The 27,969-nt window shown below is 39.3% G+C and overlaps 2 protein-coding genes across 3 annotated transcripts; one reads left to right on the top strand and one right to left on the bottom strand.

The window, feature by feature from the left end:
- Window positions 1-256: 256 nt before the first annotated feature.
- Window positions 257-12,716, bottom strand: luc7l (LUC7-like (S. cerevisiae)). Its single transcript, XM_088323124.1, has 10 exons — window positions 12,248-12,716; window positions 8,149-8,243; window positions 7,012-7,110; window positions 6,828-6,938; window positions 6,609-6,752; window positions 3,441-3,617; window positions 3,288-3,376; window positions 2,431-2,460; window positions 2,217-2,366; window positions 257-687 (listed from the first exon to the last, which is right to left on the bottom strand). The coding sequence occupies exons 1-10, from the start codon at window positions 12,477-12,479 to the stop codon at window positions 585-587; spliced, it is 1,230 nt and encodes a 409-aa protein (XP_088179250.1). The 5' UTR covers window positions 12,480-12,716; the 3' UTR covers window positions 257-584.
- fam234a (family with sequence similarity 234 member A) lies at window positions 12,588-25,264 on the top strand. Of its 2 annotated transcripts, XM_088323122.1 has the most exons (14): window positions 12,588-12,669; window positions 12,842-12,901; window positions 13,297-13,356; window positions 13,456-13,698; window positions 13,774-13,884; window positions 15,388-15,570; window positions 15,641-15,765; window positions 17,361-17,493; window positions 19,153-19,285; window positions 19,351-19,491; window positions 21,293-21,374; window positions 22,107-22,259; window positions 22,328-22,424; window positions 24,749-25,264. In XM_088323122.1, exons 3-14 carry the CDS (start codon window positions 13,326-13,328, stop codon window positions 24,958-24,960), a joined length of 1,644 nt encoding a protein of 547 aa, XP_088179248.1. In that variant the 5' UTR covers window positions 12,588-12,669; window positions 12,842-12,901; window positions 13,297-13,325; the 3' UTR covers window positions 24,961-25,264. The 2 variants fall into 2 exon arrangements, with proteins under 2 accessions (XP_088179248.1, XP_088179249.1); XM_088323123.1 differs by lacking the exons at window positions 12,588-12,669; window positions 12,842-12,901 and adding an exon at window positions 12,972-13,130.
- The last annotated feature ends 2,705 nt before the right edge of the window (window positions 25,265-27,969 follow it).

Genomic DNA, 27,969 nt, shown 5'->3' on the forward strand with positions numbered 1-27,969 from the left:
ATTGTGCACTGCTAATTCAATTGCTTTTCATTTTAAGCGACAAACGTTAAATACCAGCCGCCATGATTCAAATCATTTATTAACACCAACTTTAAATTTACTATGTCCTTTTAAAGTCTGATTCATTATCAGATGGGGGAGAAAATAAGAACCAGAAGACTAACAATTCAAGTAATGACGCCAGATAGCATTAATCTCTGTTACCATGAAGAAAATCGAATGTATGTTACACACAAATAAATACAGTACTCCTGCCTGCTCGAAATACACTGATTTGAATTCAAATAGTGACTCACTTTGGGGAATTCTCATAAGACCCTTAAAACATTTTCTCCACAATCCATGTAATTCAACCTTTTCATTTCAAAAAGACTATACAAACATTCTCCCGCTAATCTTTACATTTGAAATGATGTTGACTAACTACCGTCTGGTTGGTGAAAAGATTTGAGGGGGTCTAGGAACCGAAAACACAAGTCCATATATTCACAGGATGGAGAATATGTAACCAAAGAAGGGCTTGCTATATGATTTGATTGGGCTTCGTGTGAAAGAAAAAAACTACAAACAAGATGGCTGGCCTTTCACGGGTCATCTCTGTCTGTCCTGCGCGAGTCCGAGCGTCCGTTGAGGTCGTCCCGTCGCTGAGATCTGTCTCTGGATGAGCGCTCGCGGTCTCTGGAGGACCTGCCGCGAAACACGCATTTTCAATCTTTGGCATAAGTCGACCGATTATCAGCAGTTTAACATACTAAACTTCATTTCGCTTCTCTCCACGAATGAGTGACTGGGGTCTAAACCGTTGGAGCAGATAAAACACCGGCAGCTCTGCTAACTCACCTATGAATCGAGACGGCTGCTGATGAGATTTTAGGAAAACACGTTCAGGTGGAACTGATAGATTAGCTCTTATCATTAGTCAACCGAACGTGTGTTTAAAAGAGCCCACTAAGGTAAAAGGCTGAGCAATAAGCAGTTTACCGTAACATGAATTCAACAATCTGGCTTTAAAACAGTAGTACAATTAAGGAACTCTTTAAATATTGTAAAAAAATCTATTCAAATAGATGAGTTGCTGCTAAGCTTAATTTTGGTTAAATGATAAATCAGTCATGTTTATTTTATTTTAATGGTCAGTTTTAAGGGAGCTATTAAAGTTGTATTTGACTTTTGATTATTTTCATTCTTTAACAAATATTAATCAGGGCTGCAGGGCGAATTAATATTGCGATAGGATTTATAGTTCCTTGTTTCCGAGTGATAGACTGTTTGGCCAACCAGAATGCTCACAGTTTGGTTTTTAAGTGTCAGCCAATAGAGGCAAGGCAAGCAGTGTGGGCACGACATCTCATTACATTGAAAAAATAATAATAATTATTAATCAAATCAGACTCAGTCAGAAAAGCACCAAGAAATATTGATGACCAGCGGATGCAACATACTGCTAAAGCTAGGTTAACAACTCTTCGAAGCTGCTAAACGCAAGATCGATTACTCATGGAACGGATGACCTGGAGCTACAACTTTGTGGAACACCGCTACATTTGTGAAGTTTGTATTTTATTCATCACTTAAATCTGATGCCAGCCATTCTCTACATCACTTTACTTAAAAAAAGAGCGTCCTTCAATTTCATTGTACTTTTGTAGAATGACAATAAAGATCAATTATTCAACCACAATTCTATTTTTATTTGTACATAAATATATATATATATATATATATTTTTTCTTTTAAACCCTTGTCAGTAGAAACATGGTCATGAAGTAAGTTCTCATCGAATCAAAATTGTAATTAAGTTTTTTTTCCAAACAAATGCAGCCATAAGGTATAACCCAACAAAAAAAATAGATATTTGTATTATGTTGGCTCAGCTAGTCTAGTCTCTTGTGAATTTCCCTACGGGGATGAATAAAGTATCTAGAATTTTGTCTAGAATACTTTTAACAATATTACAGTCTTTGCATTGGTTTTATAGCATTGCTGCATTAAAATTTTACATGTAGAATTTGGTGTATTGCCATTTCATTACTCTTGACTGTAGTCAAGTCATGTTTATTTGTATAGCCCTTAATTGCAAACATTATTTTCTAGCCATTGTTTAGCAAAAAGGTATGCTTGTATCAATAAAGTTATTGACAAGGGTATTCTAGATCACAACCACCCCACTCCCCCCTTTTGACCTCAAAACGGTGAGATTGTTGTCTGATACCTACTTGTGTCTGGAGCTCTGCTCGTGGCTGTGCCGGCGTCCTCGGCTTCGGGAGCGAGACCTCTGGCGCCGTCTCCTGTCCCTGGAGCGCGAACGGCGCTTGTCTCGAGAGGAGGAGCGCGAGCGGCGTCTCTTTCGCTCTCGGGAGTCGGACCTGGAAACCCGGAATGCGTTCAGTACCTCCCGACGGGCGCGGGGGCGGTTTTCGGGTCGCTTACCTTTTATGTTCTCTGCTGCGGGACCTGGTCCTTTGGAGAGAATATAGGAGGTTAAAAAAAGCTTTATTCTCTAAAACAGGCGTGCATTTTACCTGTTAGAATTAAGGATACACAGATATGGGTATTTTCAGGAACAACACTGATGATTAGTATTAAGAGGAGGCCGTTACCGATATGTGGAGCAAATATTTATCGGCTTTAAAAGCGGCGGAAGAATGTGTTATCAATTCAAATCAAACTAATAGCGCTCTGAAACCTTTAACATTTAGAAACAGGTAAACAAAAAAAGGCAGTTCCTGTTCATACACAGGATGAGGAAGAGGATGGAACAAGCATTAGATAGGTACTCCAAAGCCATCAATGGTCTTTGGTCAGTATTTCTTATAAAACACCACACAGACTCTTTGCTGATAACAAATAATGCTCCAGGATTCACCTACAACGCTCCTAAAGCAAATAGCACCAGAGCTCAATTCTTTCGTCAATAATGGAAACAGCTATCGACACAGCTGCTAACGCAAGCAACCTATTGGCTAATGAAGGCTGCTAACATTAATATTCTAATTGCAAATACAGACGGCTAACATTCGACTCAACCGCTTTTATAGAACAGTTAAGACAGTATGTGGATAAAGCGTTGTCATTTTTAAATTAAAGTAAAACTTAAGTCAGTAAATGATGACAAATACTATCAGGAGCAATTAAATACTACGACTTTCACTTGGTTTTCTGTACTTATAATCTTTAGTCTTCATACCATGCAGTTTGTATCCAATAGTACACATTTTAAAAACAAACTGTTGTCCCCTAAGATTTGCGTCTGGCAACCAAGCCCGAGATCCTTCGCACACACTCACCGCTTTTTCATCTTTTCCTCCTTCTCCCGCTCTTCCCGTCTCTTGAGACGTTCCTGGTTCCGTTTCTCCTGCTTCTCGACGACGGTTTTCTGAGGGCAAAAGACAAAGTAAATGAGCGTGCCCCGCGGCCACTCCTTTCGCGTAGGGCGCCACCTTGAGTTGGTCCAGCTTCTCCCGGATCTGGATGAAGCCCAAGTGAAGCTTGCCCCCAAAGTGGTCGGCGAGGCGGCGGTCGTTGTCGTGGAGGCCCAGGTAGGCCGAGCACACCTCGCAGACGCGGAGCTTCTGCTGCTGGTAGCTGGAGGCCGGCATGGAGTTTCTGTATTCCTCCTGGTGGAGAACACAAACAGATTTGGGTGGTAGAATCAGTTTGTTCTTCAATGTACAGTAATCCATTGTTATAACAAGGTTTACTTTACAGGGTTTTGCATCGTGTTCTGCATTCTGATTGGCTAAACACGCTCCGATTATAATCTGAAAGTAGTTATGAGTTTTAAAAAAGTTTAGAAATGCTACAGCCTGTCAAATAGGTTTGTTCTTTGGTTTCAGTGTATAATTGAGTGTTTAAACGTAGAATTGTAAAAAAGGTTGTAATTCACAGATTTCGCCAATCTTCTTTTTGGGAGGCGACTCCTGCGATAAACATGGCATTATTATATATTTCCTTCATTTTGTCTTTTCACAGGATTTGAGATTGCTAGTAAAGTAGAAGTCGTATAACATAAAATTAGATTTAAAATATGGCTGCTGTAAAAAAATATTTTTGGTATTACTTTTAAGTAATTTTTTCAAATAGTGATTGGTTAAATCATTTTTCAGATACAAAAACATTGTAAGATATGTAATCTTTGAAATGCTGTTCTCAAAGTACTATAGATTTTTTAAATATAGCTTATTTTGATTAAGTTATTAAAATGTAACACCTAAGAAAGCATTTTCAACCTGTACTTTTAATCTTCATTTTAAATACAAGCCAAATGAAACCAGGGTTTCTTTCACAATGGTCCTCTGGTTAGAGTGATCAGTGAACAACTATGGACAATAAACATGCATGACAAAGGCGACTATAGTACACTATATAAAGCCTACTTCAGTACAACTCCAGTGTTGGTGACTTACATCAATATCTCATATTAGACTTATTACATAGACAACAATCGGTTTTCTTTTTAATCACACGATCAATATTTCTCATTCAACAAATTTTACAGACTACGACACTATCAGATGTGCAGTGTCGAGAAACATGAGAAACACCGAGTATGCGTTCAAATGAATGGGAGCCAGATTCTGCAGGGGAGTCAGAATTAGGCACAACACTGGTGTTCTGTGCATCTCTGCACACTGACGCCAGTTCCCCAAAATTCTAGTCATGTGTGGAGAGTAAAAAAGATTAAACCGACGTGAGAAATATTTGCAAATAAGAAAAATATGCATATTTCTCTCCTGTGCAGAAAGGTAAAAGTGAAACACATGGAATATACGTGTTGAGGAAAACGCTAGTTTAACGTAACTGCCCTTTGTGCATGAATAAAACTAGCGTGTACAGACCCTCATCATGGAAAAGGTGTCAATTTAAAGGGGAAGGCTAGCAACCATATTGAATAATTTTAGGAGTCTTAATTTATATGCGTAAATTATGTGGCGAAACGAACAGATTACAAGAAGCAAGTCCAACGAAGCAGACATGCTTTTAGGCGGATTTTTTTATAAATTTTCAATATTTAACACAGTTGGATTCTATGGATTTGAAGTTGAATGCGGCCTGGGGACGTCATTGTGCGTTACGCCAGCTTTTTAGTTTTGATTAACTAGTTTAAGACCGATCATGAGGTTTCTCTGATGATTATGTTTTCATATCTTGAATCCCAAGAGTAAGCTTTCCAATGATATGTGGCATAAAGTATTTCAGTGACTGGTGACATTGTACAGACACATATTTGTTTATCAAAGGTCAGAATGTTAAGGTAACATTTTCAAAACTCTGAACCGCCTTTCCTTGATAATATCTTATGTTTAATGTGGGCACATGCAGCTCATAGTCAGGTGTGGCATATGCATGTACAAAGAGTTTTTCCTCTTAAAATGTACCAGGTGCAGCTTATAGTCCAAATTTTACAGTACATACATTTAAGCCTCTTGTTACTGTGCCATATCAACAAATAAATCAAATTCACCAATCGATCATGGGCATTGTCCTTTGTACCCATGTTTTTATACATTTACTAAGTGATATATCGACTTTGCTTCAGGTGCTTGTTTAGATTGTACCATCGTTTTACACTAGTTATAGATGTACAAACATTTTTCAGTGTTGTGCTTGGATTTAATATTTTGAAACTTTAACAGATAGCCACTCTCCTGGACCCTAAATACGTTCTGAATATTTTCTGGTAATAACCCGCTTTTGCCATTAAATTGCTAATTGATATGATACAATGTAGAATATGCCAATATGTCATTGTTACAAAATGGGTTCACATATTGTGACAACGAAATTGGGCACGACACTCCAGTTTTACACATTCACAGTGAGGTATGAGCCAAGAAGATAAAGGAACAGAGAAGATAAGGTTATAAAACAAGGGGGATAAGGCTAGTTATAATTAACATGGTATTTACACAAGAAATGTCGGCATGTGGGATGTTACATACAGTGTTATCGTGATACCGTTGGTATCGTAAGGGTTGTGCAATATGTCAGGATAGTTTTGAAATTAATATGAAATGATCTGCATTTATATACAATGTGCTCCACATTTCCCAATAGCGGCCTTGCAGCCATGTAAGGCGCTAACCTGCTTATTGGGGGTGTTAGGGGTTCAGTGTCTTACCCAAGGACACTTCGACATGTAACACGGACAAGCCGGGATTCGAACTGGGATCCCTTGATCCCAAGACGAGCGCTCTACCTCCTGAGCTACTGCCGCCCAAAATGTTTTGAATGTATAAAGAGTGGATGTGTGTGTTCCCACTAGTAGACTCAATGAATAATCCTTATTGCTCATTTTTGCAATGTGACAAGTGACTGTAGGGAAATTCTAGATTTTTTTCCCCAAACCTCAGAACATTAATGTAAGTTTAGCAAGACAAGTGAACAGTAAAGGGTGAAAAGTGACTTATGATCTAGTAATGTTTTTTTTGTGTATTACTAGAAAGCTTTTTAAACTTTGGACTGTATGTGTTTGATGTGTGGTTTCCAACTCTGTCATCACCTTTAACTTAGAGGAATTTCTTTTCATGCACCCTGTCAATTTCGATCCCATCTATTGTCATTCGGATCTTTGAGTTCACTGCCTTTTGCAATCTCTTCCCCCTCACCTCAGCATCCTTCTTTCGACTGCGGACCTTCTCCACCTCTTGCAGGACCTTTTGGGACTCGTCCACGTTTCCTTCAGCTCCGAGTTGCTCCGCCTTAGCCAGGAGCTTCCCGATCTCCTCGTTCAGCTCGTGGACCTTCTCAGCCTGCGCCAAAAGTCACACATGCTCTTCATTGCCGATCCCAGAAAAGTGACACCTATTATTTATCTCATCGCAAACCTTAGCCGCCACTTCGGCACTGATCTCCTCTTGAGTCTCCGCCAGGCGTTTTTTGGCCAGTTCGGTCCTGCGGTCGCAATCGGCAATGAAAGACTCCAAGTGATCGACGGCCTTTGAATGAAAGGCGAGTTAAAAACAAGACGTGGGCCAACGGCGTAACTGCCTTAGCGGTGACACCACTCACGTCCAGCTCGAAAAAAAGCTCGCGTTCCTTGGAGGCAATTTCGTAGTCTGCTCGGAGTGCCAAGTCGTGGATCTTGGTGCAATCGCCCAGGTCCATGCGCTACCAAGCAAAAACACATGGCAGTTGGAAAACAAAAAATGCTAAAGCACTGCAGTATAGAAAGAATATGTAGATTTGAGTAGGGATTGGGTTGAGGCCTGTACAGATACAAACCTACAGTGTCAGTACTTTAAATATTGCCAATAACAGTATTTAATGCCCAAAAGTCCTGTTTATTTGTATAGACCTTTATCACAAGGAGTCTCAAAGGGCTCCACAGACCACTATTGCAAACTACAGACTTATGACACCATCCCCTGATCTAAAACCTAAATGAGGGCAAGGAAAAACTCAAAAACCTCAGCATGAAGAAAATGAAGAAACCTTGAGAAGCACATGAGGTAATCCCCCTCCCAGGATGACCAGGCTCCAACAGGGCCGTAAAATAATGGAGAGCCTCACCATTTTTACCGTTAAAAGAGAGGATTTATACATAAAAAAATAATAATCTAATATTTAATATTTATTCTATTCAGCCCTAAAGTAATAGGAAATGTTACAAATATTTTTGTCATGTTTGTCCTTCTAAGCATCTCAAAAAAACATATCCAGTCTATACTTTCCCCCATTTTTTGCCATTTCCAAACATTTCTGAAAAAGCTACTAAGGCAGTGCTGAAAAGCCACATGCAGCAGCTCTATGACAGAGTAATTTTAGAAATGTATATGGTTTTATGCAACTTTTGGATGAATATCGTTTGGAGTTTGAAGGAACTCCTTTAAAATACAGTCCATTTGGAATAATGGGGGAAATTATTGGTATCAGTATGTGAGATCATACACTGCCTACAGAAAATTTTGCACACGTGTAAGCAACTTCCTTAGAAAAAGTTACCAATAAAAAGATACTACAACTGTATGTTCCGTAATATAGGTTTCTCCAGAGTATAAGTGGCCAGTATGTTCAATCATCAGGGGTTTATTCAAATACGCAAGGTTTTTGAATATAAAGCAAAAGGACCTTACGAAGAAAAAAAGAATAATGGCAACATCAGCTTTCGTCTAGGCTAAAATTGGAATCCCTTCATTTGACACTTACGGTTCCAGACAGGATGTCATGAGGACAGCAATCCAGAAGGTGACTTTTGCAGACTCTGTCGTCAGAGTACTTGACCCTCTGTCGTGTCTCGTCCCCTGAAACAGTCCAGAAAAACCTCCAGTGAGACAGACCTCACATATTTACCAGCGAGGGCCAGGCATCAGCTTTTGATTGATCTGATTGCCACTTTTTATGTGTGGCACACTTGTCCACAATAGCTGCATTCAATCAGTCTGAGCCCAAAGTACAAAAAGAACTTTACAAGGTCGTTAGCATGTCAAATGGGCTCCTCAGAAATTTTGCTTCCACGTGTGTTGTTACATGAGGCAATGTGTGGCCTCATTGTGCGACTTACCCAGGCCTCAATGATATCACAATGAGAGTGCCTCAAGTCCCAGTTGAGCTGGTTTTAAGGCTCACAGGGTGGTGGGCATCATTTGCTCAACATACAAGTTAGAATAGAGATCATGTATTCCCCGCCACGCCATTTACAGACATGAAACAGTGACAGAAAGTAGGTTTATACACACTGCGATCTGCACCACATACTGTACCCTCCTGCATCTTCAAGCCCTCAGCTGCAGAATTTTAAACCGGCTGTGGGAAAGTTAAAATGGGAACAGTTTTCTTGCCAAACCTGCGGTAAGAAGTTGGGAGTCATAGAAAAGTCAGAGCGAAAATGAGGCGTGTTAAGTGTTTCTCTTCTGGAAAAAGAAAAAAAAGACGTCCACTGCTATGCTTATTTTTTTAGGTGTTCATTAAGCGCAACGTCTTCAGCTACTAAGCACTACTTGAAAAATATATATAAGTTTTTAAAGAATAAAAAATTAAAAACAAGCTACAATGAGTTCCGAAATGCAAACATATTGTTTGGAATGGATATTGATCATAACAGCTTTAAAAATTATGTGTGACTCACGGCTCGATGAACATGAGGCTTTTCTGCAACTCCTTTGCAGATTGATGTAGGCTGGCAAAGATACACTGAACCTTAATGAATAAAATAAAGGGGCCACAATTGTTCAGTTTGTATGCAACATATGCATGGGAAGAATTTGTTGATAATTTCATCACACGCACGCACACACAAACATTCACTCATAAGGATGATCGATAGGGCTACAAAAAGGTTGAAACACCTTTTTGACAGCGCAGGCCAGGAATATGCTTACGGTGTACAATCAGCATTCAGCAATAATTGCTGTGGTAAATGTTTGTATCCAAATGGCTTAAAAAACATCCAATACTGTACGTTTCTAATAAAAATGCATCCGATTTAAAAGTCAGTTTGCTCAATTGATCGATATTATTAGTCTTACACCAACAGCTATCAGTTTTATGAGGTGGTATAAAGAGAAGAAAGTATTGAATGCAAAAAAAGGATCAATTGGACTCAAAGAAGTACCACCATCGCGCATTGTTTTCAGCATTCTGAAACTGTCCTTAAGAGAGTAGATATTGATGGAAAATAAAAATGTTTGAGTGCAGTATAAAGCCCTTTAATTTGAATGCTTGGACATGTAAAAAGGTTTTGTTCTTTTATATAAATCCATTGTATAGTATTTTGTTGTATAAGAATTATAAACAATATAGGTTATTACTTCACAGATTTCAACAATCCCGGGTTTTTTGCAACACAACCCCCTGTGAAAAATGAGGAATTACTAAAAAAAGGAGTGTCTAATCATAGCAAATAATAGGAGGCAAAATGTACTTTAAATTGTTGTAAAGGTATATTTGGAAGGGTTTGCCTCAAAAACATTTATATATCAATGTTGTTAGAAAGCTTTTATATCTAGGGGGATTTAAAGGTGATCGTGAGTATTATTTGACCACTAGATGTCACTATATTGTGTAGTGCAACAGTGAATGAGTGCTAAAAAGAACAAGGGAGAAAACTACTACTATCAAAGTGACCAAACTTCATTTTAAATCGGTTTTGACCAGCCTTTTTGAGGTTTTTAATTACACGTAGTAGCAAGATGGGCGACACTTACGTCATCTCACTCTAGCCAAGGCTCAAATTATGTAAAATCAATACAAATGTATCCCCCTTTCAGTATTATAATAGGAATGCTCTTCCCCCTGAGATCCGATCTGCAACCTCAGTGGAAATGTTTAAATCTAAGCTTAAAACTCACTTCTACTCTATAGCATACGAATAACCTAAACTTCTTATATGTAATAACTTGTGAAGACCTTTGAGACTATTTGTGATTAAGGGCTATACAAATAAAAATGACTTGACTTGAAACACATTCTTGCATTGTTCATGTGTGATTGCTTAATATATCAGCATTGTCACACACCACTGCCTGTCAATGCCAACGTCCGGTTTGTTTATCAAAGGCAGCATGACGCTTTATACTGAAAATTAACAGTGGCCAGATGATGAAGGTGTCGTATCAGAGTCAGCTCAGGAGGCTTCTCCTGCCTCTGGTAACCATGGAAATCTGGACTATCCGTTTTATTTGAGGGAGCAACACCTAGCCAAAAAACGACCAGGAGAAGGGCGAGCGCCGCCAGGCTGTACTTGCAAAGGACACACCACAGGAAATGGTGCCCCTATGACGCAGAGGTGAATGGATCCATGAACCATTTTCTTTACCACAAGGTTATAAATACATCCCGTCTCTTTAAAAGGGTGAGTTTAGAGATAAAAATAATTTAATGTGAATACAAATAGTTTGCATGGCAAAAAAAGACATTCTTACCCAATTGGCAGAATATCATCATATCATTTTTATTTTAATATTTCCATTTTAACTATATTTTTAAAATGAGGAAAATTAGGTAGTTTTCCTTGTTTAAGTACATTTGCTTTCATAATTTACCAAAATTGATTTTTAGCCGGATAATTTTGCCGAATATCTAAAAAAACAAACAAAAAAAACAACGTTTATTATTCAAACGAGTAGTTTTATTTTACCACCAGGAGGAACCATGTACTAATCACTGTCCCTTTACCTGGAGCAGAGCCATCCCATATAAATACCTTTTCAGAGGCATTGTGCCCCGGGCGTCGAAACGTAAATATGTTTAATTTTAAATGATTTAAAAAAATTCTAAAGGCTTTGACACCGCTGATCGGTAGGTATCAAGCCACTGAGAATGATTTAAGTATGATAAATCACCATTAGACAGCAGGAATGGTTTGATCGGATCTTTGTTCACACACCCAGGAGCCCCTACTTCTTAGTGTTGCTTAGCTTTCTCCATCCATTGATTGAGAGTGCTTGGGCGGCCAGAGTCCCCGAAATCACATAAAACGATGGGTGCCGAAAAGTTAATGCAAAGTTCACTGATCTTGCAATGAAATGTTATTTTGCAAACAAAACACCCTTGTGTTTAAGTAAAGCATGGTTTACATATCGGAGGTATCGCAAATGAAAATAAAACAACTGCACTGTTTTTCTCAGGGTTTTTTCAAGAAAACAAGTATTCAAAAGAAGCTTAGCAATGTAAAGCGGTATATTAAACAATGGCAAAAATAGAAACATACCCTCTTTGTAATTAAAGATTGGAGTTAAAGCTTTGTTTTTATACGTCTTATGCATATATAGCAAAAAAAAAACTTAAATTCCTGTAGGCCTTCAAAAATGAGTCAAAATGGCCAAAATTGGCACCCGCACTTCCAATTCGAGAGAATCGTTTGGCAAGTTAAACTACACGTCCATCTGATAGATGTAAATTTTCTGCATTTAAATGGCGCAAAAAAAAAACCTCCCAACGCGCTTTACAATGCGCTTCACACGTACCCATTAATGTATTAACGCCTTCTTGTTTAAAATCATTAGTATTACGTACCACTAGGGGGCGCTAAATAATACACACAATCCCTTTTAAATTGAGCAGGTGTCGGGCCTAAAATCACGGTTAGCCAACTGAAACTCGCCATTGTTTAAGGTTAAACTGATAACTTATTTGAAACGTGTGTGTTAAAACGACCAATGGATACAAACATAACACCAAATCATGTACGCGACTAAGATGAAGTGAGCCCTCGTTTGCATTCGCCAACACAAGCCTGCCTCAACACGGACTCCATCTTGGCTAGCGAGCTAAAGCTAGCGGAGCTAGCATGCAAACAGCGACTCACCATCCCTAGCCGTTCCCATCAGTTGGTCGAGCAAAGCTCTCATTTGAGCTTGGGCGGACATGGCTGCCGACTCTTTTGTCCACGGCGCTTTACAAAAAGGGTGGAAGGGAGGAAAAACAACGGTAGTTTTGGGGTAATTATGGGACTGAAAAACACTCGCGTCGCCCATTTCAGACCTTCTCCATTTTTCCTCTTTTTTCATAGAGGAAATGACGTCGGGCTGTTCCGTCATAATTCAGTTTAGCCAGATCAAAGGGGCGGGGATGAGATTGAAATAAACCAATGGGAGCATTTAAAACTGGAAAAAGTATCCAGTCAGAGACGTGCTTCTTGATATTTCAGTGTAGGGCTTCCCAATCAGAGCAGCGTACTATCTAATTCTGATCCCTCATTGCTGTATTTCAGGACACTATTCAATCAAAGTATACGTTTACATTGGCTTTAAAGTTATTTAATACGCAATTAAACTTCTTTATATTCATAAAAAACAAAATTTAAATGTATTGTGATATCTATCAATAAATAAAAATACCTGTAAAACAAAATCAGGGTTTAAACCATCCGCTATAATTGAATGTGTTTTTGTCGCTGCAGGGGACGATCCTACCTGTCTTTTAGCTTTTAAGCTAAACCTTCGCAAGACGACGCTTCAAAGTGAGTAAAACGTCGATGGCGATTTGGAAATTCGTATGACGGATCATTACGTGGATTCTCGCTTTGCAGCAAGGGAGGGGTGCGGGTCGGCCTTTTCACTCAACAAGTTCGCCAACTGTAGAAACGTCAACTTTTTCAAGCTGCTACCTTCAATAAAGGAGTGTCATCATCGCGGTTTTGATTGTTTGGCGCCACCAATCTGATCTAGTCATCTAAATAATCGAAATTGGTATATAACTTCACATCAAACCTATTGTATATGCAATAAAGTACAGTCAATACGGGCTATAGTGCTGTGCTCGGGCCTCCCGTTTACAAAAGTTCTTGCTGCAGAAATTGCTGGAAAAAGCAGGCACATTTGGTTGTTTCTATTGATGCTGCCTTGTGTCAAACAGATTTGGAGAAGGCGATGCACTAAAACTAAATGATGGAGGCGACAGCTTGTCCTGCTGAGGGTGAGTTTCGTCTATTTGTAAAGGGACAAGTATGCACCATAACCTCATGCCACTATAACATTTTAGCCAAGGCTGATTCTCGATGTCACCTGTCCCCAGGTGATCCCCTGAAAACGGAAGAGGATGGAGTGGAGACGGGGACATCGCCCCCTCCAGCGACGGAATTGAAGAAAGGCTGCAAGGAAATGCTGGGGCTTTCCAAACTGACCCACTGGCGGACGGCTGTCTTCTTCCTTTCCTTGTTCCTGTGCCTCACTGTTGTCTTTGCCTTCTCGTTCATTATCCCCTGCCCCGTTAGACCGCAGTACCTTGCATCCTGGAATAGGACGTTTCCCAGCGCCCGTGCGTTCGAAACATGCGTTTTCCTCCGATTTTTGACAGCTTTTGTGATTTAACGCAACTCTTCTTTCGTTGCAGAGGCGTACGACTTTTTGGCATTTGAAGACGCCAGCAAAGACAAGGTGATGGACGTCCTGCTTGTGGTCAAAGCTACTGAGGCCAGTCTGAATGATACTTGCGGGAACGCAGGTGAGTTTGAAAAACGGATCATCTGCAAAGTTGAGATTTAAACGGAAACAAGTCAATCGGGGTGTCAAACTCGTTTGCGCTCGGGGGCCATATGGTTGAAAACGCACTCTTGTGGGGGCTGGACTTGTGGATGAGAGAGAGAGAAACAAAAGACAAGAAAGGGTGAGAGATATGAAATGAGGGGCGGAAAGACAGAGAGAGAAAACGGGGGAGAGAATGTGGCAGAAAGAGGAAAATATACATGAGAGGAAGAAGGAAAAATAGATGCGAAAGAGAAGAGAGAAATGGGGAGAGAGGGAGGAAAACAAAAAATACAGAAAAGAGATAGAAGTAAGAGAGACAAAGTGAGAGGGGGATAAAGAGAGGGAAAAGGGCATCAAGAAAGAGAATAAGAAGGGAAAGAGAAGATAGGATAAGAAAGGAACAGATAGGGAGACTAAAGAGAAAAAGACAGGATAAGAATAAATATACAGAGACGAGGAGAGAGAGAAATAGCATCAAAGATAGAGAAGGAAAATAAAAGTGAGAGAGAACAAAAATAGAAAGGGTGAGAGATGAAATGGCGGGAAAGACAGAGAGAAAACGGAGGAGAGAACGTGGTAGAAAGAGCAAAATACACACAAGTGAGAGGAAGAAAGAAAAATAGATGCGAAAGAGAGAGATGAGAGAAATGGGGAGAGAGGGAGGAAAAGAAAAAATACAGAAGAGAGAAAGAAAAAAAATGAGACAGAACACAGTGAAAGAGAGGGATAAAGAGAGGGAAAGGGGCATCAAGAAAGACTAAGAGGGGAAAGAGAAGATAGGATAAGAAAGGAACAAATAGGGAGATAATAGACGGAGGATAAGAATAAAGACAGATACTAGAAGAGAGAGGGAAATAGCATTAAAGATGGAGAAGGAAATTAAAAGTGAGAGAGAGAGAAAAAAGAAACAAAGTGTGAGAGAGATATGAAATGAGGGGGGAAAGACAGAGAGTAAATGGGGAGAGAACGTGGGAGAAAGAGCAAAATACACACGAGTGAGAGGAAGAAAGAAAAATAGATGCGAAAGAGACAAAGATGAGAGAAATGGGGAGAGAGGGAGAAGAAAAGAAAATATACAGAAAAAAGAGAAGGAAAAAAGAAAGAATGAGACAAAACACAGTGAAAGAGAGGGATAAAGAGAAGGAAAGGTGCATCAAGAAAGAGAATAAGAGGGGAAAGAGAAGATAGCATAAGAAAGGAACAAATAGGGAGATGAAAGATAAAAAGAGAGAGGATAAGAATAAAGAGACAGAGACTAGGAGAGAGACAAATAGCATTAAAGATGGAGAGAGAGAGAGAGAAAAAGACAGAAAATTAAAGAAAGAAAGGGACGGCATCATGTGGCCATATTTCAAACTGCTGCTCTTATTATACTTGCATTTGTACCAGCGTCGTCTAGTGGGCCGAATTCTATCCGCCGGCGGCCCTGATCCGGCCAGCGGGCCGTATGTTCAACAAACCTAAACTCGTGTTCGCCCAGGGTTGCCATCTCCGTGCGTTTTCATGCTGGCGGTGGACGGCACGGACGGGGAAATCCTGTGGGAGCGTCCGCTGGATCCCAATTTCCACTGGGCACAGTGTGGCCTGGGGACAAACGCGGGACGGAAATGGGACTGTCTGCTGTTTCACTCCGACCAGGTAACGGCTCTGGACAAATTGAAAGGTGAGCACTTCAAAATGGAAAGTTGAGAATTTCAGAAGACAAAATGAAAAGCAAAACCATGTGTGATTAGGTGAGGTCAGGTGGCGGCAGCCTCATCCTCCCGGTCTGTACAGCAGCGTCCCCGTACTCGGCGTCCCGGATTTAGACGGGGACAAGGTCGAGGACGTCGCCCTGGTAGCATCAGATGTCATGCAGGTAAACATGATGGTCAAAAACAAGGGTGTTCTGACTCCATTTTGCATGAAAGTAGACCCCCCCCAAAATGTATTTTAACCTTTATTTCAAAGCACACGGAATATTGGACTATGTAGAACTCAAAGTTCAAATAATTCATTTTTACTAACTAGTAGTAGAACAAGACTAGTAAATGTCACTTTAAGGCAATTTTTTAAAATTTTTGGTTATGCTAACAGTACACGTAAAAACATCATTGCTCATAGTTTTAAAAGTGAAGCATTTATGATGTTCATAGGTTTTGTCCGTTTTAGTAGAATTAACTGAACAAACATTTTGATCCGTCACATTCATAAAAACCTATGATCAGCTACAATTTTTTTAAAGGGACAGCGTGTGTTATTTAGCGCTTCTTTGTAGTAAAAAACAAGAATTCACACAGAACTCTTGATGATTTACCAGTCAAGTCATGTTGATTTATATGGCCCTCAATGACAAAGAATTTTAAAGGGCTTCACAGAATACTAATAAAATACTACAGTAATACTACAAAATAATGTCAAATTTAGTGCTAAAAAGGACCTTAAACTAATTATTTTGCTTTCATTCTGAAAAGAAAAATATGACGGAAAAGGTACAAATGGGATGCTAAATATTAAAAAATGCTGCTACTGAAATACTAGACGTACATCTGCAGTAATATTACAAAAAATACTACAAATATACTACTACGGTAATACAGAACTACACGCCTAGAGATCATATACCATTTGGACTCATTTTAGAGGACAATAATGATAAAAATGCAATAAATATACTATCTACAGTACAAAAAAAAATAAGGATCAAAAGTGTAAACGTGTTTTTCGTAATTTTTTGGGGGTTGAATCTTTGATAATACAACTTTTTGTAAAAAAGATTGTGAAGAATAACAAACCATGGGGTCATTTATGACTTCTGTACTTGGAGTCAATTACATACAACAAAAGAGTTAATGTGGAGAGTCTGGAACACATCATGAAGTTGTCTCTTAAAGGCACATCATGTTTAAGAGCAGTGAAATACACACAGTAGGTAAAAGGGACATTGTGTATTATTTACTTCCTTCTCGTGGTAAAAAAAGTTGATGGAAAAAAATCAGTAGTGATTTGAATAATGAGGAAAAAATACATTAACTATCATATAAACTCACTTAAAAAAACAAAAACACTAGGTCAAGAAATATTTTACATAACTTGAGTCTCACTTCAAGGGAGCTGACGGAATTGTCCACCATCTTGCTGCTACTGGTGCCCCCAAAAAATGATAATATTGTCTAAGGCTGGGCAAAAGAATGAGATGAAAAATGGTGCGTTTTGGCCACTTAGGGTCCCTGTAGTCTGTATTTGTGTTATGTAGCACTCGTTTTCAGTTGCACTATATAAAGCCAAGGTATGTAAGTGATGCACTGCCATTGTCTGCTGGCCATATTCGGTACTGTTCAAGATTTTCGGCTGAAATTCCAACAGTATCAAATCATGACACTTCTCGTCTTTGGGTGTCAAGGTATGGTTGCATAGTGACAAGATTTTTTTGTCACAGTACCTGAAAGAGCTAACAGGCTGAATATTCCTTAGACTCGGCTAGTCTTCCTCTCCGGAGAGACGGGCACCCAAATTGGATCCACAGTATCCCTGAACATCACAGAAATATCGGGACATTTTCTCCATAAGACTGCGGAGGGCGCTTTCTATTTACTGCTGCAAAAAGGTGAGTCAATGCGGTAAAGCAGTGTTTCTCAACTGGTGGGTCGGGGGCTTTTGCCTTGGCAAAATAATGCTATGAAGAAGAAACAGAGGGTCAATTACGCAGTAGATGGCGATATTGCCTTGCTCGATCTCCTCTTCCTGTTGAGTCAAACAGTGCCGTCCAATTTGTGTTTGAGAGGAATTGCATCTCATTTGATTGTTATTTTGTGTGTTTAATTGCCCTTTTTTTGTCTATTACGGGTGCAAAGAGAGTTGGTGATACGGGGAAAGAAAAACTGAAAGCGGTGTCAATACCGATCGAGTCAAAGAGGGAACTGATTGCAGAATACAAAAATATTGTATGAGTGTCTGCAATTGATCGAACCTTCCTGTGTGGAGTTTGCATGTTCTCCCCGTGCTTGCGTGGGTTTCCTCCGGGCACTCCGGTTTCCTCTCACATTCCAAAAACATGCATGTCAGGTGAATTGGACGGTCCAAATTGTCCCTAGGTGTGAATGAGCGAGTGAGTTGTCTGTCTCTGTGTGCCCTGCAACTGGCTGGCAACCAGTTCAGGGTGTCCCCTGCCCACAGCCCGAGGATAGCTGAGTTGGGCTCCAGCACCCCCGTGACCCTACTGATGATAAGCAGTGCATATAATGGATGGATGGATGTCTGCAATTGAAGCATTGCTTGAAGGTACAGAAAATGGTCTAATTTTTTACATTTTTACAGTGTTCCTGCAGGTCCTTGAAAAGTCTTAAAAAGCAATAAACTCATTACTCTAAAAATAAGGCCTTAATTAGCATTCAAATGTCTACAATCCAATTCTCGAATATTTGTTTTCAACTGGACTAAAATGTGATTTAAATAAAGTTGAAATGTGTTTAAAATTTCCTCTAATGTATTTGGTGTCTTATAGTTTTGTTTGTTCAGTTGACTTGGTCTTAATTTTGATTTCACAAGGCAATTAACTTGAATTTAACTCGCCTTAAGCTGTAGGAACCCTGTTCTAGGTTTTTACCAGTATATGAATAATATCTACACAATTAAGTAGTAATTGTTGTTGGGGTACACAATTTATTTTAAATATTTTGGGTAGTCTTGTTCCACGGACAGACTGAGGAGATCATTTCTTCCTCATGCCATGAGGCTCTTTAACTCCACCCGGGGGAGTAAAAGCCCACATTAAACTCCACCCCTACATTTGCATATTACCCTATTTTTATCACAGCATGTATTTTCCGTAGCACTATTTAAATACTTTATATCGACGCGTTATATTGGGAATTTTTGTATTCTGTATCTTTTATTTCATTATTTTATTTTTCAACACAAGGATACTGCTGGAAGTGTGAATTTCCCTAAAGGGGATGAATAAAGTTTCTATCTTCTTTGAGTATGTGCCTATTTTAAAGCAATTCTAGGGGGTTGGCATGTATGTGATGTAGGCTTATATACCAGTATGTACGGTTTTGGCTTTGCTTGCTCATATAAGTCAATATATTCTACTATCCCTTAAACTGCATAATCCTTTCATTGGATAAATTAGAGAAGTGGATTTTTTTTCTCGATTTGAGTCTTTGGGTTAGAATGGTAGGTCTTGAAGTCAGACCACTTAAGAACCCCTGCACTAAACCCATTTCCGTTTCTTTGTGATCGGATTCCTCTTGGATTTTCCCAGACACTGGTTTGTACGGACTGGGCCTGTGGAAGATCGCAGCCCACGCCCAGAAAGGGCTGGAGGCGAGCCTGAAAAAAGCCAAAGAGATTGAGGAAAAAGCCACGGCAGCATCCGGATGGCTACCAGTTTACGAGTAAGGCACCGTGTACTGTTACTTAACTTTGCTTTTGAACTAAAAGCCGATGTGGACGATCACAGATCTGACTCATTGAGGCAAGTGGTGAAGACGGACAAGTCTGAATCGGCCAACCTGATGCTGGTTACGAGCAGGGAGGTGGTTTTAATCGATGGAAAGACATTACAGCCTCTGTGGGTTTTCAATAGCACCTCAGTCTCCAGGTAGGCATTCCATCTTGATTGCAATACGACAATAACTAGATGGTGAGCTCAAACAACCCAAAAGATGGTTATTTTAAATCGATCTCATTCTATTCCGATGTCAGTGCTAACTGCTATTGCTAGTGTCGCAGACCTGGGCCAAAGCCCAAGGGGTTGGGAACCTATGGCTCGGAGATAAAATCCGACTCGTGCAAACTTTGTGTCACTCCGTTTATAATAAATGCTGTGCCAACTTCATCGGAAGAAAGCCACAGCGGGACAGTAAATGGTTCGGTCCAGTATACAGTATATACAGGGCAAAGTCTCAAGTAGTGTACAGTCAAGGTGCCAAACCAACAAACCCAATTTTGGCTGTACGCCGCGAAGGAATCCTCAATATGGAAGCTCATTTAAACAATGTATTCTCACTGTTGAGACCCTTTACGATGAAAAGCAACAGAACAAACTGTAAACACCCACAAACTACCAGCCGAGCGCACGGAGCAGTTCGATTGGGTGAGCGGATCTCTGCACGCTCCCCTCTCTCCCACGCTGAAGGGGGGGGGGAATCCTTAAATTTGCGTTTGTAGTATGTTGCGACATTATTACAAAAGAACTTTGCTTGCACCTCATTTTGAAAACATAATTTATGAAATAAATGAAGGTTTACTCTGTTGTAAGGTAAAGACTGTGTACTCAATGAGTTCAAGTAAGGGAGACAAGTTGAAATACGTATATTTGTTGATATGAGGCACTGGCATTACTAATTTCGTACATTTTCTCAAATCATATAATATCACATTGTGAAATAAAATCTGCTAAAGAATTGGCGTTTGTTGATTTTTTTTTTTTCTTAAAATGTGGTGTGGCTCTTTACCAAAACAAAACCAAAATGTTTTTCTTTTATGATTCTTCGGGTCAAAAAAGTTCCAGACTCTTGCTCTAGCCGCTAATGCTAGCTTCACTGACCACAGATCTTGCGATATTGGTACTCATTTGTTATTGGAGCCAAATTCTAACGTTTTGGGCAGTCTTGTCTAGGGCTGCAACTAACGATTATTTTCATAATCAATAAATTGGTTGATTTTTTTTTTTTTTTGATTAGTCGATGAATCCGATTTCTTGAAGATATTTTTTAATTTCCTCTTCTTAGACTTACCATACCAAACAAAAACAAAAGTGCTTTTAATGTGTAGCAAATTTTCTTTATCCACAAAAAAATCAAAATGTAAAACCACTTTTAAAAATGTTGTCCAATAATTAGGTTATTGGGTTGAATCTTTGAATATGATAAACATTCCTAATATAAAAATCATATATAGTAATGTTATCAATCTGCCCCTTGTTAAACATGTCATTATTTTACTTTATTTTCTTATTTTATGATTTTTTTTTCCTCTCTCTGTACTTCTCCAGCACTTTTTGTTCCTTTGAAAATTGTTAATTTTGTTTCATAACTAAACACTACAAAGATGAAACTTATACCTCATGCCAATTTGATTTGTAATGATGCAATGTTCAATTAAAAAAATCTGTTAAAAAACGTTTTGGCGCTCTCTGCCGGACCAAAGTTGTACTACAACTTTCAGCGTCACAATTGTGTGCACTCTTATTTGTATTGATTTAACGCACTCAGTGGCTCACAAATCACGCGATACAAAGGATCGATGTTTTTATTAGTGGCCAACGCTTTAAACTATCCATTTTAAACGCTTTTATCGATTACTTGTTGCAGCCCTGCACCATCATCGTTTTGGTTCCCCCAGAAAAATAATTACAGTATTGCTTAATGAGTTTCTTTTCATCTATGATGTTCATTCAGGGAGCCTGGTTTCGGCCACTTCAACAAAGACGGTGTACTCGATGTTGTGCTGGAGGAGGAAATGGACAATTCCACCAAGATGGTAATTATTTTTAAATGATTCATTCATTTTTAATGTGTGCATACATGCTTGGAAATGTTTTTTTAAATATTTGAATTGTCAAGGGAGGCTGAGCTGAGGGAACAATATTTTTGCAACACCTTTCTATATAATGTTTGGTTTCACTTCACAATGGTGTCTCATCTTAATGGTACTAATGTCTATGTTCTTGCACATGTCGACTGCACTACGTTTACTGCTCACCTTGCACAATGTCTGACCATTTCCTTTTTTCTGCACTATGTTGTCTATGTTTGCACCAATGCATATGCTGACTATTTTTTGCACTATGATGACTTTGCACCAAATGCAATATTGCACAACCCTTACGATACCAACGGTATCACGACAACACTGTATGTAACATCCCACATGCCGACATTTCTTGTGTAAATACCATGTCAATGATAACTATAGCCTTATCCCCCTTGTTTTATAACCTTATCTTCTCTGTTCCTTTATCTTCTTGGCTCATACCTCACTGTGAATGTGTAAAACTGGAGTGTCATGCCCAATTTCGTTGTCACAATATGTTAACCCATTTTGTAACAATGACAATAAAGGTATATTCTCTATTCTATTCTATTCATATGTCTTTTCAGTTTTTTTAGCTTAAATTTGTAGCCTGAAATGTGGCAATATGACTAACACTCCTTGGGGACCCAATACTTTTGCTAGGCACTGTAACTTTGGATGCTTGCCTTTTGCATACAGGTGAAGATCTTGGACGGCAAATCCGGCGAGGTGCTGTGGAAAGCAGACTTTTTCTCCAGCGCCAACTCGCCCGCCCCCACCTCCATACACACCACCAACTCCATTTCCATCTTTGTCTTCTGGGGGCAGTTGGTGTCTCACTTCAACTCCTCTGTGAGTCTGTCGCGACGAAAACGTGTCGGGAGTTTTCCCAAGATCTGATCAAAAAGATTTTCCATCAGGTACCCGGCGAACGTCGCTCCTACATGCTGTATCCACTGTACTCCAACCGGCTACTCGAGTCTGAAAACGTCTTGGACCACATTGTTACGTTCAAAGGTAATCCCAAATTCTTAAACATGCAAAATGTGAGGAAATAGTACATGGTATTTGCATAAAATCTACCGTAAATTCCGGACTATAGAGCGCACCTGATTAGAAGCAGCACCCACCACATTTCGGGAGGAAAATCAATTTTGTACATACACAAGCCGCACCTGTATATTAGCCGCATGCGCCCACATTGAAAAAGTGCAATACAAACACGATTTCAACCTATACCCGACACAGTCTAAAAACCACAGCCAGCAAAATGAACGGAAAATGATACCGGTACTTAAGATTTAATGCAGTCCTGCAGAGTCCAGGTGCCCGTTGAAAGTAATCCAAGGAAAAAAAGTGTATGTTTCCAAAGGTAAGGGTGGGAAAAATGTATATCCACTATTGTCGGCCGCGTCCACAAACACGTCTCATCTTTACTCCACTTCCCGTCAGCCCGCGTTTGCCCCGCCCCTTCTTTCTCATTTGCTCGTGCAAAACATACATTAAAAAAATATACAGTTGCAAATACATATTATACATATTTACAAAGAAAGACAGTACACCGAGAAAGTTCTCAAAGCTTCTATAATAATATTATAACTTTCATCCCAAACCGTGCCTGTGAAGGGTAGCAAAACGCTACTAGCAACACGCTCGCAACACAGTAAATAGCACTGTTAAATAAACACACCGTACTTGTAGTAAGCAGGGTAAACCGTCCTCCTCCTCAAAACTGAAGTCATCAAAGTGGTCTTCCTTCAGTATGGGAGACTTTGTCATACAGACGTCGTCCCACGCCCCCTTATTCAAGAACACGCTAGCAACACGCTCGCAAAGTAAAGTTTGCGTGCAATAGCTCTGTTTCCTTCTATATCAGACTGCTCGATTGAGTCTAGCTTGAAAGTTGCGTCATGTGCTTTTCTTTTTGCAATTAGCATGATGAGGATATGTCTACGCGAATTTAATTTGTGCACAAGCTAGGAAGTTGCAGTCTAAATCTTACCTTTTGTACTCGAGCGCCGCTGGCGGCCGTTAGAAAAATTACATAAATTGGCCGCATCACTGAATAAGCCGCAGGGTTGAACGTTTGGGAAAAAAAGCGGCTAATAGTCCGGAATTTACGGTATATTTAAGATGGCCTTGTCTCATCTTTGTCATCCTGAGCTGTGACGTCAAAGGAGGAATACCGATACACTAGCAAGCCAGTTGCCATATTGTTTTACTTTCAAATTAGTCGTAGAGGTAGAGTTTTTTAAGTGACATTTTGGTAGTTTTTGTGGGGAGTGCTTAGGGGTTGGGTAGGTGGATGCAGTAATGGTACAGTAAATGACGGGCAGCCAAAAAGGGGCTAACTTACACATGAACACACTGAAAGCTGCCAACGGGACTGATCAGTAAAAGGCAGAATCAGTGGAAAAATGCAAGACTGACCAAAAAACACACAGTCAGCAGGCTGGCTAACTGGGAACCAATAACAAAAAGAGGGAATGGCTATGGAGACACACACAAAGAAGGCCAGGGATAAAACAACAAAGGAGAATGCAAAACTAGCGCTAATGCTAGGTTAGCCGGTCAAAAAACATGCAGTGAGCAGCCAGGCTAACTGGGAACTAACAATCATCAATGCCGAAAAGCGAATAAACCAATGTACAAGGCAAGACTAGCCTGCCAAACACAAGGTAGCAGCCAACGAGAGCTAACCGGGAGCAAACAACAGGAAGCCCTTGGCAGACCCGACGCTAACTGGGAGCTAGACGGACAAAATCATATTGACAGTGACACTCGCAGCAAAAAACACAAAAAAAAGCCACAATCGCCTACAATCCCTGTTCACGACAAGTGCTATTTTGCAGCTGCCTCATTTGTTGTGTTCCTTCAATGACATCGCAGCAAACAAGCCAGATGAGTCAACTTTGGGACTCCATTTCTTGAGTCCTCCGGGTCATGGAGTATTTTTCCACATATTTGCATGTTTGTGGGGAGGAACCCTTCACGTTCTGTGCCTTATTGAAAAAAAATGTTTGGGAATACATTCCTGTTCCTATTCCTTCATAACCGATGGAAATTCTTGTTTTTTGGTCCCCGGGAATATAAGCAGAACACTATTTGAGTTCGTACAATCATTTTACAGCTTCCAAGGTGGCAGTATCACATAAATGTGTATTGAAATTTCCATAAATTAGTGTTAGTAGTGGCGAAACAGATTTTGACAGTTTTTGTCTCTTTTTGAAGATAACTACTCTACTATGCCGATAAGGTTAAAGGTACAGTGTGTGGTTATGAAAGGCGGGGCACTTGGCAAGTGAATAAAGAAGTAAAGCCGCCTGTGTTGCTAATTGCAGCGACGTTGATGGAAAGAGGACGCCACGCCGCCTTCATCCTGCTCAGCGGTCCCGACGCCAAAGAAACGGAGGGCACGGTTGTCCTCAGTAAGTGGAAGCTGAAAAACGACGTGCCTTCGAGCAAGGTGCTCTCGGTCGGAGAGAGCAAGGTCTCAGAGACGGACGATATCATCAAACAGGCTTTTAACAGAGTGCGCTTTAGCGAGATGTAGGATTTTTTTTGACGTATCGGGTTGTGTTCAATACACGGTTAGCCTTTTAGCGTAATTGTGAGGAAAAAAAAATCACATTTAATAACAGCGAGTGAAACTTGATATACAATTGTGCAATCAGGCTAACAATTCTATCAATCTGCTGTTTTCCTTGACAATTCCGCCGCCTGCTGAAAAATCCCATCGCAACTGTTACTGTATTGAAATATCTTCCACTTTTGTCCCACCAGTGCAATCGTTTGTTGTTCCTCAACAAGATGGATTATTTTGCATAGCAATGCAACTGTTTAACACTTGAGCTTTTGGGGGGGGGGGGATTACATACTGTACATTGAATACTAGAACAGCCTTACAATGCATACATTTCAACTTGAATTATTGTCTGGTTTTATTTTCAAGTGTAAAGTTCTCCAAAGGGCCTTATTAGATTTACAGTGGATGTGTGATTTACGTATATCCATAGGGATTTTCTTTTGCTGTATATTAATATATTGAAACTGTTCCTTTTATGGCAGGACTGGGTATAAGATTTGATCAATAAAGTTTTCTTTTCTAATTATTTGCAACTTTTTTACTCAAATATTGAGCACCAAAGCTAAAATAAGTGGGGGGGAAAAAAAGACAGCAAAGTCCATGCTACTGTGACAGGCCGGCGCTGATGCAACCCAAACACGCGCAGAGGAACCGGAAGCATCACTTTCACAATAAAAGAATAAATCAACATGTGATTTAAAAAATAAGCAAAGCCTTTTTAAAAATATGGGCCAGAAACTGAATAAAATTAATTGGAAATAAATATAGGAACATCAGAACTGAGGCCTCACAGTTGTACTGTGCCTAAATTAAAGGAACAAACATACATACATGATATATATATATATATATATAAAAATATACACACACACGTATACATTGGTACCTCTGCTTACGAATTAAAATCCTTCTGGGAGTAATATATTTGTAAGTAGAGATGTTATACAATACAAGCCCCGCAAAAGTATATATTTTTTCTTTTAAATCATAAAAGAGCATCAGAACATGAAGCAAATACATATTACAATTGGATTAGCATTTTGCACACATTAAACATAAAATGAGAGGCAAATAATGTAAAAAAAGTCAGAAAAATTAATGTAATAAAAAAATATCCATTTACCTTTTAACTGGCCTCCTTGTTGACTGGGCTTCAGCAGTGTTTTTATCTGCCTGGCGTTTCTTGAAAAAACGATCCAATGACGTCTGCTTTTGCCACTCCATCAGAAAAGCGCAAGGCAGATGTCATGAGCGATAGCCCAACTGATCACTTTCTGGGGGATTTCTTTCCACAAATTCTGAGACTTCACTGAATTTTGCTGAAATGTCTTTATTTTGGAATGGCTGCATCATTCCCGTCGTCGCTGAACTCCTAGACGGCGGTGTGTGTTTTCATACCTTTCTATTATCACTTGCTTTGTTTTTACAGCCAGAATCTCTCTTCCTCTTTTCTCCTTGTCCACTTTTCTGCATGTCTTCCGTGGTGTACGTTGCAAATGCTAGCTCTTCTTAGCAGTATCATACAGTAGATTGTTCACAGAGCAAGGATGGGACACAAAGATCATGCCGGGATTCAAGCATATGCACCGTGTTGCCAGGTAGAACTCTGGGAGCTGCGAATGGTAGAGTGTACTGTACAGTATTTTTAACTTTGTATCCTGAAACTCCTTTGTGAGTAGAGGCACTATTTTCCCGTTCAGGTACTTTGTAACCTGAAACTTTGGTATGTAGAGACATTTGTAAGTAGAGGTACCACTGTATATATATTTATGACTATAAAATATAATACATGAATAAATACTAAGAAAAACAGTAAAAATATGTGGAAACAAGTGTAAAAATATATAAAACTCAATACCCCACGTTTGAATAACAAGGGCATTTTTATTTATAGATTGTTAAAAGGTGAAAGAATTAATAATCAAATTCCTCTGTTGAATCGAATAATTTACATTTAAAAAAGTTTCATTATTTCAGTTTATGGATATTAAAATGTGATTTTTTTTGGTCTTTCATTAGAGAAGACTTACTGTATTTGTGTTAAATGAAAATTAAAAAAAAAAAAACTAGCGTCCCAGTTTAGTAAATGTAATATTTTTTTAAGAAATAGAAGGTATTTTTCAGCGCTTGTGTGGGCGCTTTTCATTTATTTATTCAACAAATTATTCACATCCAGTGTTAAAAGCTAAAGGTATATTTAAAAGAGAACAAGAGAGAGAAATATAGTTAAAAGGATGTTCTTATTATCTTTGACAATCAAGTACTGGTAAACAGATCATTGTTCTATAAACATCAAATTTAATTCAACGTTTGTGCAAATTAAATTCGTTTATTCGCAGATTAAATAGACACCTTTATAAGAAAAAGCAAGATTTAGTGGAATCCTAACTTAGAATCAATACAAAGGAAAAGCAAAACACATGATACATATTTACAGTTTATTCACATTTGAAATAAGCCTAAACTTAATATACAGCATCAAAATTAGAAAAATAAATTGTTTTATCCCTTCCGGAACAGCAAATGCCACGCATACAATAATGAGGACCCCGTGCTGAGCGTCCCACATACTCATAAGGAAATACGTAGCGCTCGGTTTTAAATTCTGTACAAGGACATATTCAACATGCGGCTTATTTACCTGTTAAAACCAAACCTGTTAAAAGTCAGGTTGTTGAGGTCTTGATTCGAGGTAAATGGTCAAGTTGTTTCTGCATATTAGAAGTCACCTGTGATGGCGGTGGACAGTTTAGAAATATACCGTAGTTTCCAGACTATAAAGCACGTTTATACCCCCCAAAATTGTCAGAAATTCAAAAGTGCGCCTCTAAATCCAGTGCTCCTACAGTGCTGTGAAAAAGTGTTTGCCCCCATCCTGATTTCTGTGTTTTTTTTGCGAATTTATCACTTACAAAAGGATTGAGATCATCAAACCAATTTTGATATCACACAAAGACAACCGAGGGAAATACAAAA

Source organism: Urocampus carinirostris, chromosome 19, assembly GCF_059441175.1.
Source record: "Urocampus carinirostris isolate Australia breed hairy pipefish chromosome 19, RoL_Ucar_1.0, whole genome shotgun sequence".
Classification (NCBI taxonomy): Eukaryota; Metazoa; Chordata; class Actinopteri; order Syngnathiformes; family Syngnathidae; genus Urocampus; species Urocampus carinirostris.

Excerpts from the sequence above, each read along its gene's own strand:
- fam234a (XM_088323122.1), top strand. The coding sequence starts at position 13,326 with ATGATGGAGGCGACAGCTTGTCCTGCTGAGG. Across the intron at positions 17,494-19,152 it reads CTATTTACTGCTGCAAAAAG|ACACTGGTTTGTACGGACTG; the intron begins GTGAGTCAATGC and ends GGATTTTCCCAG. Across the intron at positions 22,260-22,327 it reads TGTCTCACTTCAACTCCTCT|GTACCCGGCGAACGTCGCTC; the intron begins GTGAGTCTGTCG and ends ATTTTCCATCAG.
- luc7l (XM_088323124.1), bottom strand. The coding sequence starts at position 12,479 with ATGACGGAACAGCCCGACGTCATTTCCTCTATGAAAAAAGAGGAAAAA. Across the intron at positions 2,461-3,287 it reads GAGGAAAAGATGAAAAAGCG|GACCAGGTCCCGCAGCAGAG; the intron begins GTGAGTGTGTGC and ends TTCTCTCCAAAG. Across the intron at positions 688-2,216 it reads GAGCAGAGCTCCAGACACAA|GTCCTCCAGAGACCGCGAGC; the intron begins GTAGGTATCAGA and ends GTTTCGCGGCAG.